The following is a 13,662-nucleotide window of genomic DNA, read 5'->3' as shown; positions in this document are numbered from 1 at the left end:
AACTAATAATTATGTCCATTTACTTCATGTATTAGGTGAGGTCTGCAAATGAATTGTTGTATTTAATGTATTTTACACTTGTTAGAATTACAACAAATAAAGCAATACTATATATCTCTTTTAATTGTGAAATATCAGTGAAATGAAAATATTTTTGTGAAATCTATGAACTAAAACAATTGTTTTCTTGGCAAAAGCTCCTTTTAATTAATTAATGATTCTGACATTATAAGAGGGACAGCTGAGGAATCTTGGTTCAGATGAAATTCATGGTTTTCCTGATCATATTGAATGGAAGAACCAAATTATTTGCCATACTTGCCTCTTTATAGTATTTTCCATAGGCTGAAACTGTCAATGATTCAAACCAATAGCACCAGAAATTAGGCAGTTGCAACCCTTTGGATTCAAAGAAACAGAGCAGCTTTGGATATGCATGACACTTACAAAGCATCTATTCCAGCCATGTCAAACTTGCGACGTTGCATGACATATCGCAACTTTTTCCCCATTGCCGGCAATGGGGTGGGCGCGGTTTCGGCGTGCTACATCCGGCCCGCAGGCCAGCAGTTTGACATACCTGATCTATTCAGTTTCTCCAAGCAACTTTGTCTTTTCCCAGGATTACATGATTACCCTAATCAGCTTCAGTATGATTCCAAGAAAAGATCCATTTGATTAAAGAACTGTCAACAAGTACTCCAAAACAGTTTTCACTCTTCAAATCTGAAGTATTGCACATTACTTTAACTACAAAAAACAGGTCTAGTTTATTCTTTTCAAGGTGAAAGATGTCTGTAAGTCATGCACTTTTGTATAAGTTGTATCACAGATTTAGCATAAACGTGAATAGACTGCAATTAACACTACCTTTCCTGTTGTCTGCCTATTTTGTCTGCATAGATTTCTGCATAGAGCAAAGCTGTGAAGTGAGCTGAACAAGACTGAGCTACCATGGCAACTTGCAGATAGCTTAATTCCAGCCAGAAGCTGTCATCAAAGATGGTACTGGAAGGATTCCTGGATAAAATATCAGACAAACACAATAGTCTCATTTTACAACTGTTTCCAATTGAAGGAGGCACAAATCTAAGTTACATTATTTTCATCATGATGTTGCCATACTTATTGCTTTAAATTAAAATAATGCCAGAATAAAAAAGAAATTGATTAATGTAATCTATAGTAGAAATTGGAATAGAATAACTTTCAATTGGTAGATTCAATTATTACCATATAACTTCCTATTTCTATAAAATAACGTCTTATTTTTCTGAATAAAAGAATAATAGATTAAAATATAGGCAACAAAACAATTCAACCTACTTTTTTTGCCGTCTTAAGTAGTCAACTACAGCAAGCATTGTTCTTCGAGATATTTTATCCAAATGTCCATGAGCTAGAGTTTCTGACTCTATATTAAAGAACATCTTCACAGTAATTCAATTCATTAATGAACAATAGCTTTACATACAGTAAATAACTCCTACAATACAACATGCAGAACCTGAAAAATGTTCCTAAGGAATGCTACTTTTAAATTTCAAAGTGCTTTTGAATTTCTTTCATTCAATTTATTAAATGAATCCTTTTATTTTAAAAAGTTATATGGCAGCCCATCTTAAACCTAAACCTCTGGATAGAGAGATATAATCAATAAGACAAAAGCAGTAAACCCCAAAAAGAAATACCTGATACCACAGCTAAACTTTGTGATGCAGCAAACAACACACTCGTCCCTATGCCTATGCCAGTGCTTGGAGGGAAAATCAGATCTGAAGTGTTTTTTGGAGCATTAAAAGGATAGGGACCTACCAGATCTCAAAGGAAGGGTGTTCCATGGGGCATAGGGAGGTTCTGTTGCATGTTTCCTAGGCCTCTTAAGATAGCACAGTTTAAGGAAAGGGATCTGGAACATGACTACCTTATCCAATCTTGAGGGATAGGCAGATGTCCTTGGAGAGACACAGTCACACAAATAACCTGGTCCCATAATCCACACAGTATGACTGTAATGTGGATGAACCTAGGAATGCTGAATACTGGAAATGTAGCTTCCAGATAGTCTTCAAGGGCAGCCCAATTTGGAGTAAGTTCTAAAGACAAAACTCTGTCTAAACCTCAAGTATTCATGGGAGAATAGGCATTAAAATTACCAATAATTAGATCATTATCAATGTATATGAATATGTTAACAAGTCCTACCCTCTGGAATAATCTCCTGCCAGAATTGTGTGTGCCTGCCACTTTTATGTTGTTTAAAGGTAAAGGTTCCTCTGCTCAATCATGTCTGACTCTAGGGAGTGGTGCTCATCTGTTTCCTAGCCAAGAGAGCCAGCGTTGTCTGAAGATACTTCTTTGGTCATGTGCCCAGCATGATTATATGCTAAGGGGGCATAGAATGCTGTTACTTTCCCACTTGCATGTGTCTGTTTTTGAACTGCTAGGTTGGCAGGAGCTATTTTGTAGCTGACACAGCCACTGCTGCACCACAAAAACAAAATATTTCAATAGTTTATCTCAGATTCTAGCACAAGAGATGCCTCAGTCTCATACCTGAATCTAAATTTGCAGGCGTGGACGATCTACTGGGTGATGAGTATTTGCAACAGGTCATGAAAAAGGTTTGAATTTGTGCAGACAGAAGATTGTGTCCAGATTCATTTGAGTCGTGCAAGAGGATATCATGAATTAAATAAGGAAGGACAGTTTGACAGAAATCAGCATGAACCTAAAACAAATGCAAAATAAGGTTTTGAAAATCCACTTATTTTCTCCTATTGGCCACTAGTCATTTTCATTTTTGAAAATCAGAGTATCTAAGAAATGCATATTTCTTATGAAAATAAAATGAAATATTGGTGTAATGGTATGTGGGAAAGGACTTGGGAGTTTGGTCAGAGAGACGCAGTGAGGAGAATGGTCACTTAAGAGACAGGATAGCTTGCAACTGAATACAGGGCAGGGCAAGAGGTACAAAAGACATCCTCCCTAGTTCCATGGGCTGTAAGAAAGATGGGGGGGGGCATTATCCTTTCAGACTTGCAAGTTTCTGTCAAAATGTAACCTTACAATAAATTAGAATTAGCTCATTTGGTTGTGATTCCTATTTGGTTATTCTGCAAGGCTGACAACTGGTCACTGAAAAAGCAGTATAGAAAGAACTGTTTTAATTTCTTTAATTCAAGTGTTTACATCCTACCCCTATCAAGACCACTCTTAAAAATAATACAAGTGAAACCTTTACTATAGCATGCAGTCCTGTCAATCTAATTTACCTGACACAAAGGCTTCAGCAACAGGAGGATTTCACTTGTTATCATTCCACTATCCAATAATGCACAAGTCAAGGTCTTAATCCAAATTTCATGACTTTCACTGTGAGGAATCCACAAGGTTGTACGATCGAGATCTTCTGGAGGAGTCTCTCTTACCTTTCCAGGCACCTCCAAGAGCTAAATATCATTATTGTTTAGAAATAAAAGTGAGAAAAAAAAAATTTAGTTAATGCCCCTTTAATTATTTATCTCTCCCATTGTCACAATATCACACACACTACCACTATGAGAACACAAAACATTGCATAAAACGTTCTCTACTCTATGTGCTTGCATCTGAGCAAGTTTCCTTTTCTGACACAGGTGTTCTATTTGCTTTGTAAGATCAACAATTGCAACTTGAGATTCCAACTTTCTTCCTTGGTAGCCATTTTATAAATAGCTTGCCCTGCACAGAAAACACTTTTTACTAGTGTCCATATTTTTTTTTCTCAGATTTCAAAATTGAAATGTGCTCAAATAGAAGTTGGACAATCAAGTGCAAAGAATGCTTTAATTTGGATTACTGCTCTGAAGTTAGAATCCTGATTCTAAAATTCTCTTCATTCATTGCCCATACATTTCTCCTCTCCAGTTACATCCAATTTGTATGATTGCCACAAAGACCACAAGGCAACTAACAGCTGCTTAACTTTCTTTCCCTTATTACTGCTTGGAAGAGAGTTGAAAAAGGAACAACAAGATGGCAAGAATAGCCTGGAGTCAAGAGTCTACCTTATAAACACTGGGCCTTGAGAAAAACACAGTGAATCCTATTCTGGATGTTGGATACAATTGGCCATCTGGTTTGCTGAAGGAGGCACAGCTTATTCTTACTGGAGGACAGAATGACCTAAAGTTTGCATATGGAACAGACAGTTTTCAAGTTTCAGAGGAGGAGCTGATTTTCATCTTCCTACCCTAGATTAACTAAAATATGGGAAGGATTGGAGCCAACTGAAAAAAAGTTGCACACAGCTGGACGTTTAGAGGCCTGTGTTGAAAATGGGTAAAATTAGCCCCCTAATCTATGTTGTTGTCTCTAATCGAGGAAGAAAATTTACAATTCATTTAATTTTGTATGATGTAAAATACAATACCTTTTTCTTAGATGTTCTGAAAGGATTCAAGTATATCAGCATTGTATCTGTCTTGGTTTTGTACATTTCACAAAATGTATGTCCTGTTTTGGTAGCTAAAATGTTTTTCAAACTGGCAGCAGCAGCTGATCGAACTTCAATACTGAAAGTAGTAAAAGCCTTTTTTCACAATTAAATACTACCCACGTACAAAAATATCCCCAAACCAACAATACACTCATATTGTGTTGAATATTCACTATACACTTACCATTGATCTATTAAATAATTATTTATGAGAGTTAATATTACAAAGATCCACTGAAGTTCTCTGTCTTCAAACAGATCACATGTATTGGAATTAGATCCATTTTTACTGTGCTGCAATGCTATGGTAGAAAAATTTATAGGACCAATTTCTCCCAAACAACTTGCAACGGCCTCTGCAAATATAAACATTAACATTATTAAGGTGGGTTTTGCATATTACTTGAAACCAAAAAGAAATCAATATGCAAGGAGGACAACTTTCGGCAGAATCTGAGGGAAGAAGCTGCATAGTGCTTACAATGTATGCATGTATCATATATTAACAGAAGTGCATTTTCTTTTTATATGTACTTTATTGGTTAGCTTCCTGTTCAATGAATTAAGAAACATAACAGAAAATCTGGGGATTTGGCAAAAGCTATATTCTCAGCAGGTATTGGATGAACTTCAACTAATTGAATGTAGAACAAGAAAAAAAAGAGAAGCAGAAGATAATTTTCAGAATTTAGTATACATATTTTTGACAACTGTTTCCTAATTAGGAAGTTGAATAGTGCCCTCTATATGCATTGGAGTATATGTTCTACACAGAGAGTCCTCGTTTAGCAACTGTTTACGACTGTCATGAAAAAGTAACTTTATGAACAATCCTCATATTTATAACCTTCGCAGGTCGGTAAAGCAAAGTTCATAAGCATAGCTGTGGTTTCATTTAGTCACCACTTCACTTAACAACCATGTTGGTGGTCCCAATTGCGGTTGGTAAATGTGGACCACTTGGAATCCTGATCCAGTACAGTCATTTAATATCCTTCATTTTCAAAATATTACTCAGCATTCTATGGTAGGCAAACTATATGGATGTAGTGCTTTTGACAACTATAGAAATGGATATTTATGGCCAACATTATGTAATTGTATGCAAACTTAGACAACTCGCTTTCCTTTCAGTGCCATCACTTACTTTTTCAGTAGCTAAATTGAAGCAAGTTTTACATTACTTTCAAATTGAACTGTACAGACCAGTGACAGTTGATATCCACTGGAGAAAATGCAAATTACAGTACGCAGAATCGAAGATGTAAACCAGACAACCCTCCAAGCTTTAAAACAGATATACTCCTCCAAGCTTTTGCAGCTTACTTTTTTTGCATATAAAACCATATTTCCCAATTTAGGGAGACAATTAATTTCCAAAGTTTAATACCTCCACAAATCAAGTAACTTTAAAAAATACAATATTAATACAATTAAAAACAGTATTTACTCAAACATGTATTGCTTTGCAATTACGTTTTTCACATATTCACTATAAGAAACAATGAAACTACATGAAGCAAGCTATTAAAAATCTTCACCCATTTAAACAAGTGATGACTTACCCAAGATAGTATCAGTAGAATGTACAGTTGTTTTTGAAAGTTGTAACAGATATGCCATCAGCTTTACTATAATACAGTCCCTTGGATTTTCTAACATTTAAAAGAAATGTATATTAGAAGCATCTGTAGTATCATAGGTATCAATTTCTATTAAAAAGCAAAGCAAATAAATTTCTCCCTTTCTCTAGTTCATATTGGCTTCAGAGTAAACCACTCAGAAGTTGATTCGTGATTTCATTAAGATTCAGGTCCTGGAAAGTGCCTATAACATTGCAGACTCTCTTTATCTATGTCAGGGGTCTTCAAACTTGGCCCTTTTATGAGTTGTGGACTTCAACTCCCATAATTCCTTAGCCAGGCATGCTGGCTGAGGAATTCTGGGAGTTGAAGTCCACAAGTCATAAAAGGGCCAAGTTTGAAGACCCCTGATCTATGTTAACGCTACCTTCTAATTTTGTAATGGATTGGCAGATGTTTTAGGTAGGTTTTACAGGTAGCCCTCATTTTAGGTAGTTATAGTCACAAGATTTTCTGTTTAACAATTGTAGAACCTAGCAATGGAGTTGTCAGTCCCAATGGTGGTCACTAAGTGACAGCTACCTGTATATTTTTACATAAATAAAGTTTATAAAATTTAAAAAAAGAATAAGCAGACTCATTGACAGTCATATTTTCCCTAATAAATCAAAAGTTATGATTTGTTTCTGAGTCCAAACAAGAGCAGTAATACTATAGCATTTTACAATCAATTGCAAAATATAAATACTAAATGAAGAACTTCTATATTAAAATACCTATAAAATGTAATAATATCAACAGCTATGTATTGGAATAAAGCAAAAATAACAAAATTAACAGGCTCACAAAGATCCAAGAAAAATAAGCTACTAGCTTAATAGTAGTAGTTATTAAGTGACCAATTAAGTTGAGGATTACCAATATCACTTAAGCCAGGGGTATCAAAATGAAGGCCCGCGGGCCAGACATGTCATCCAGAAGCCGCGCCCACCCCATTGCCGGTAATGGCAAAACCGTCCCAATACGTTGTGCGACGTCGTGTGACATTGTGAGTTTGACATGTCTGACTTAAGCAGACTTGTTTTATAAGATTAAAGATTGAAGAATTAAAGATTAAAGAAATGCATTCATTGAGATAGATACCAATAGATAGATCATTCTTTCCCACAAACTCATTAGGAAATACTGATATTATTTTCCAGTATTATGCTAATAATCAGTTAGGAATGTGTAAAGCTTACGTAAGAAAAAGCATACATGTTTGAATTATTTCTTAGATCTTTGAAAACAAAAGAAAAAGAATGAAAGGACCAAAACATAAAGATATATCAGAATTAGAAAATCCATACCCTGAAATTTTTTCATAAATTCCATTATTTGTTCTTTATGATCTTCTAATTGTTTGTGCAGATCATTTAAACCTTCCAGTCTTGTTAAAAACAGCGAATCGGAGATATTTATTGATAAGAAATGGTTAATTTCCTGCAAACATAAATTTGACAATGAAGTTATAATTCATAATTTAATCTTCTATAAAGAACTATTGCAAAGCATTACACATCCTCAAAATCTGAGATATAAATCTAATTTTTAATATATAATGCAATTGTAATCACTTTATGATGTAAGAGCTTTGATATAAATAATCAAATAATAAAAAAATTAGTTCAAATAGGATGAAGAAAATCATCAGCAATATGAAACATTGCCTTGGATTCCATTTTTTAAAACCTGAAGATATTACCTCCAGAAGAGAAAATTTTCCAGTGCTGTATTTAATCTTTTGTTGAGTGGCCCGTAGTTCTTTAAAACGAAGATGATCAGGAAATGGATCTAATAATTTGATTGCTTGGTATAAATATTCATTGTTCTGATTATCTATCACTAGATACTTCAGTAAGCCCAAGACCTAAAAATAAAATAGCAGTACAACAACAATTATAGTAATTGTATCAACCACATTTTCATTTTTTAAATTAACACACAATTCAACCACATGATTGCTATATTAGCAGTCCATATTTTACTTCTACCAAAACTAGCTTTATGGAAATAATAGATAAGTGCACAGGCAGATTTTTGTGTCTTTTTCTCTTATAAAGCAAGGATGTTCTTGAACCTTTTAGCCTTCAATTCTGAATAGTTTTCTGGAATAAATATTACTAAAGACTTATTTTATTCAGACTTATTTCTGAATAAAAACATCCTTTCTACGAACAGTTCTGGGACTAAATATTTTTCTATTTTTACTTCATATTTCAGTTGATACAGCATAGCAAAAAAATAGGTTTTAAAAAGACAAAGCTTGTTCTTCATATTATTGTGCAAAACAAAGAAAGAACATCCAAAGATCCCCACTGTCTGTTTGAAGACAAAAATTATAGCTGCAATTTCTCAACAATGCAATATGATTCAGTTTGGCAGCTCATTTTATTCAAGCAAACATGAGTGCAGATAAATAAGAATTCCATGTACGAGAGGCGATGCTACCATAATTTTTGGTAATGATTACAGCAAACATAAATTTGTAGCCTTCCAAAAATTATAAAATTACCAAATATGATTTCAACATTCATAACTGCAACACAATTAAAACAATTTTTAATCAGTTCCTGAGCTATTTTTTCATAAATCACGATTCAATTTTATAATTCTGATGACACATATGGATTTTACTTTCAAAGAAAAAAAGATGACCAGACATGCTTCTGTATCATTCAAAAAGTGAAATACAAACTTAATAAAACAGTTGCACTTTTTAGATGAAAAGTTAATAATACAACATTGCTTTCCAAAAATTAGATTAATGAAATGCCTAGTAAATGGTTCCTCCAGAAACATACCTCTTCTTCAGTTTCAGGTTGTTCTCCAACTATTGGTATTAGTGTACCCACGATAACATGGAGGTGACTCGCTAGGGCATCCTGACAATACTGTACTGCTGTGTGACAAACACGATTGAGAAGATCACAACAGAGCAAGAAGCTCCGGAGGGATACTCCTCTCAAAGGATTTGGCCTAAGAGCAACACAAGAAAATAGCTAATAACACACAAGAATGATTTTGCTTCAGTTATAGAACAGACCATAATAAGGACAAAATATACAAATATTTTTACCAAAGGCAAAGATCTTAGATATATCTTTTCAAATAAAAATAATGGAACACAATCCACTAGGGGCTAAATATTGAAGCAAAAATTTGGGATTATACAACATTCTCTTTATGTCTTGGCTATGAACAAATAGGCTTTAATCAGTTGCTAATTGGGTCAACAGCAACAACAACAAAACCCCCACTCTATGTTATTTAACAACTAGTGTTTCTTTAAACCATAATTCCTGGTTCATGTCAAGAATTGAGAAAATTAATTTTGACAAGGAGATTAGCTAGTCTAAGCTCAAACATAATAAGGTGAAAACCTTGTTTAGTATGCTCTCCAAATCAAATGCCAGTCATATTAAAAAGCTCTGCACTAGAGGACTAACCGGGATAAAAATCATTTCAAATGAATGAAATAGAATTGAATAGAATCTACATAAAGACAAAATAACATAGAATGGCCATACCTGTTGCTGATGTGGTGAATCATAGAATAAATCACATCCCGCAATACAAAAGCCCAAGTGCCACCTAAGCCAGTCTTTATTTCTTTCAATAGCAGATTCACAAAAAAATGATATATCATAAGCATTCTATGTTTTTTATAATTGTTTCTTGTTCCAGATACCTGCTTCCATACAGCAAATAAAATTTTGTGGAATGACTCCTACACAAAAAGAAAATATTATCTGATCAATCTTTAAATACAATGTATTTCAAGTATTTAGTCTTAAATAAACATGACTTATTAGATCACTGATCATATGAATATGCTTCAACCATCTCTTATCTTTCCAGAATTATTGAAATCACAAGAACTCTGACATATTTGAGCTATTGCTTATATCATTAAATAATTATCCCTATTAACTTAATTTGGACATCAAACCAAAGCAAAGCAGTATTAATTCTGCTTGTCCAAACAAGCAATATACAAATAATGTACTAAAATTTCTTATCTTCTTTAATTTTAATTTGCTTAATATTCAGTTTAATGATTATATACAAGACCATGAATGCAGGATCTCTGGAAGACAAGCAACATTGCTATTTTATTATTTTAATAGTGTGATAACTTATTGGATTTAACAGGTTATATAATAGCATAGCCTGATTTTGTAGAAATTAGTATATTTTTTCTGCCTATGTTACACATTTATAGTAAGTTCCATGCTCAGAGGGATGTCCAGTATTAACAAATATAATCTATATAGTCACAGTAATTTAAAATGACATAACCACTATACAGAAATAGTGTGACCATAACACAAAACTGAGTATCAATTACTTACAGGGTTCTTAGAAAGGATTGCTATAATATCATTGAACTTAGTTTTATAACATCTATTAATGTAATCCAGTGTAGCTTGGATAATATATGATGGAAAATAAGGAGGATTTGGAGCAGGATCCAGATCTCTGAAAGAATTGAAAAGATCACACATTTTAAAAAATGCTTGAAGAAGAGAATATAGTTCAAATGACAGTAAACAGAATTCAATGAGAATGAATTCTTCTATTTTCATAGGAGAAAATAGATTAATCTATATTAGAGTAACTTCAGCACACATTTTTAATTTATGAATAGGATTTACTTTACTATAGTTCATCTAATCAGGACATGAAGTTCACTATTTTCAAATAATCAGTATGCATTTATAATAGAAAAAAGAGTCAGTTTGGCATAGTAGTTAAGGCATCAGGCTAGAAACCAGGAGATAATGTGCCTCAAGCACAAAGTCACCTACATGATTTTTGGCCTTTAGCCAATCATTCCCTCTCAGCCCTAAGACAGAGGCAATGAGAAACCACTTCTGAAAATCCATGCCATGAAAATTACATGGACTTGTCCAGGCAGTTTGAGAATGAAACACAATTGAACAGAAGAAAAAAAAAACATGACTGAAGGACTCAATCTCAGGCAGGTAAAGAGCTGCTTTAAAATATGCTTGGCTAGCTAACAGTCCCAATAAAGACATTCCTGAATGTAGATTCCATCAGCTGAAGTATCACAGAAGACATAAATTTGAAATGCACTGAGGTGTGATTGAAAAAAACATATTCTTGTATATGTTAAAAAGTACAGTAATGTTTGTTGTCCAAAATGAAATCATGACTGTCACAGTAATATTTTACAAAACAGATCTCCAGTTTCTAAATGTGTCCCCTTCCCACACGATATCAGACATGAGAGAAAAAAGTTCGCAGCTAAACTTCAAGCTACCATTCCTTTTTAAAAGTAGTCCTTGCTTAACAACCTTAAATAGGATTGAAATTAATGAGCCCTTGGGGAGCATTCAGGAAGGCCTTGTGCGGCCAGGCATGCTTTGTCAGCAGCCAGGAGAAGAAGACGGAAAAGGGATGGGGGGGGGGTAACAGGGAGGGAAGGGGCAGTGGAGCACAGGGCTGCCAAAAGGGATAGATCAGTGGTTCTCAACCTGTGGGTCGGGACCCCATTTGGGGTCGAACGACCATTTCACGGGGGTCGCCAAACAAAGCAGTCTGCCATTTTTTTCCCCTTTTCCTTAGCTGTGCTACTCCCTTTTATTCTATTGGCTTTTGAAAGCCAATAGAATAGACTCTCTTGAATACAGTCTAATTCTATTGGCTTTCAAAAGCCAATAGGAATTGTCCAGGCTGTCTCTGCCCTGCTGAGCCCGCCAAAAGTCCCATTCTGCAAACGGTGCTGCACCAGTTGAGTCGTCCTCGACTTACGATCGGTTGAGTAGTCCTCGACTTACGACCGGTTGGAGGTTGCAGCATTAAAAAGGTTGAGAACCACTGGGATAGATAGATGGGTGGGAGAAGTTGAAACACCCTGTGGTTGTAAATGCAGGCGACCATTTAACAAATGGTTGTTAAAAGAGGACTATCTTTTACTTTTGCTTTCAATCCTCATGACAATCAGTTTACAAATAAAGAAAACTTCTCTTAACATTACAATATACAACACATTAACAGAGAAAGGAAAACTGTACCCTGTAAACTTAATTAAGTCAGAATTCTCTTCCGGTTTGATATTGGCTGGCTCGTGTAGGATCATCAACACCTCTACCACAATTTCTGGTAAGCTGCCATGAAATAAACTATCTATCAGCTGTAAAAACAAAATACAGGTTGAATAGCTTTAAATCATTGAAAGACAGTTAACATGGAGTCTACTGACTTTTCAATCTCCTGGTTTTATATTTAATAAAATATACAAATTATTTAGTTTCCTCTTTGTTTGCTACAACACTTTCCCGCAAAGCAGAAAAAAAAGATGTTCTTTTGAAAAAACACTTTGCCTGATGCACAAACTAATTTTTAAAAAAAATCCCTGAAATCAAGTTGAAAAAGTGTTTAGTGTGAAAATTAAGGAATTACTCCACTCAAAATGTACTTTAAAAAGGAAAAATAGGAGGAAAGCCCAACCCACATTTGTTGTTTTTCTACATGTTTTTCTTTGTTACTCAAGCACTAGGAAATATTAAAATGGAGCCTGCACTAAATAGCAAAGCAATATGTGAAAACAGAATCTCAGGACTTAATGAAGTACTACCTGTGACTAGCCAAATAAAAAACAAATTGAAAGATTTGCTGAAACAAAAGCTTAAAAAAATAGGCAGTACATTTCTTGACATTTTCTGGGATAGTGATTACCAAGGATAATGATGAGATTTCTTCAAGATGTCCTTTGGAATAGGATATTTTCTATAAATTTGTTTTAAAATACAAATAGATTGGACAGCCATACTTTTGGCTGCTTAGACTGGGGAGAAATTCTTAGGATGAAATCCAGTTTTTTTAAAACTGATAAAGTGCAGTATTAATTTTAGGAATGAAAAAAGGAAACCGAAGAATAAGCCTAGGCTGCTGATGACAATAATAGCAAAGGATCCATATGGTTTACTAATAAAAGTCAAGGAGTATAATAAAAAATGAGACTAAAATTAAATATATAAAGAAAATAACTTTAAATATGAATGCTATGAATTTCAGTGATATTTCTGATGTGGAAATTATTCACCTCTACCCAAAAATTGAAAATATTTGAAAAATATTTAGAAATTGATGCCTTTAAATTCAGGATCATGTAGCATTCAAATTCTTCTCATTTAAGACTACAGGTTATAAAAATCAAATTTAATTTTTAAAGATACCTGCTTTCCTAAGCAATTTTCATCTTTCAACATGTCATAGACTCTAGAAGCTGTATTGCTCTTTTGTGTGAATTCAATATCTTCATGGTTTTGGTAGGCAAAATAAGGAAGAATGTTGACAAGGATTTTGGGGAAGCACTGTGCCAGAAGGTGGCGCTCTTCTGTATTAATGTGGCTGGCAATTGATTTTATCTCTTCAAACTGATCTCTAATTAGTAGTTGTGGAATCAAGATTTTATAACAGGATCTGTAATTAAAAAATCTCCTTGAATTGTGATGAAATTACATTTGAAAAATAAAAGCCCTGTTATGCAACAATTGAATCCTCAAAGCATTATTCTAATCCTCAGTT

At 34.1% G+C, this 13,662-nt stretch overlaps 1 protein-coding gene across 3 annotated transcripts in view; it reads right to left on the bottom strand.

Annotated features, from left to right (window-relative positions):
• The window catches only part of ATM (ATM serine/threonine kinase), a 64,134-nt gene that overhangs the window by 22,729 nt on the left and 27,743 nt on the right, over positions 1 to 13,662 (bottom strand). The window contains exons 26-40 of one of the 3 annotated variants that reach the window (XR_005554093.1): positions 13,311 to 13,557; positions 12,147 to 12,265; positions 10,461 to 10,587; positions 9,636 to 9,835; positions 8,910 to 9,084; positions 7,811 to 7,975; positions 7,416 to 7,548; positions 6,049 to 6,138; positions 4,668 to 4,839; positions 4,418 to 4,559; positions 3,279 to 3,455; positions 2,557 to 2,731; positions 1,327 to 1,414; positions 871 to 1,020; positions 323 to 399 (exon numbers count right to left, since the gene is read on the bottom strand). Coding sequence is in view for 2 of the 3 variants with exons in the window: in XM_039322285.1 (XP_039178219.1) it covers positions 384 to 399; positions 871 to 1,020; positions 1,327 to 1,414; positions 2,557 to 2,731; positions 3,279 to 3,455; positions 4,418 to 4,559; positions 4,668 to 4,839; positions 6,049 to 6,138; positions 7,416 to 7,548; positions 7,811 to 7,975; positions 8,910 to 9,084; positions 9,636 to 9,835; positions 10,461 to 10,587; positions 12,147 to 12,265; positions 13,311 to 13,557 (2,176 nt within the window). In the remaining variant the exon portion in view is untranslated. Of the gene's footprint in view, positions 1 to 19; positions 400 to 870; positions 1,021 to 1,326; positions 1,415 to 2,556; positions 2,732 to 3,278; positions 3,456 to 4,417; positions 4,560 to 4,667; positions 4,840 to 6,048; positions 6,139 to 7,415; positions 7,549 to 7,810; positions 7,976 to 8,909; positions 9,085 to 9,635; positions 9,836 to 10,460; positions 10,588 to 12,146; positions 12,266 to 13,310; positions 13,558 to 13,662 lie in introns of those variants that run through there. The other 2 variants (XM_039322285.1, XM_039322278.1) reach the window with 2 other exon arrangements.

This window comes from Crotalus tigris, unplaced genomic scaffold (genome assembly GCF_016545835.1).
Source record: "Crotalus tigris isolate CLP2741 ecotype Arizona unplaced genomic scaffold, ASM1654583v1 scf7180000017607.2124824, whole genome shotgun sequence".
NCBI classification, from domain to species: domain Eukaryota; kingdom Metazoa; phylum Chordata; class Lepidosauria; order Squamata; family Viperidae; genus Crotalus; species Crotalus tigris.
Note: the sequence above shows the minus strand (reverse complement) of the source record. Positions and strands in the feature narration are given on the sequence as shown.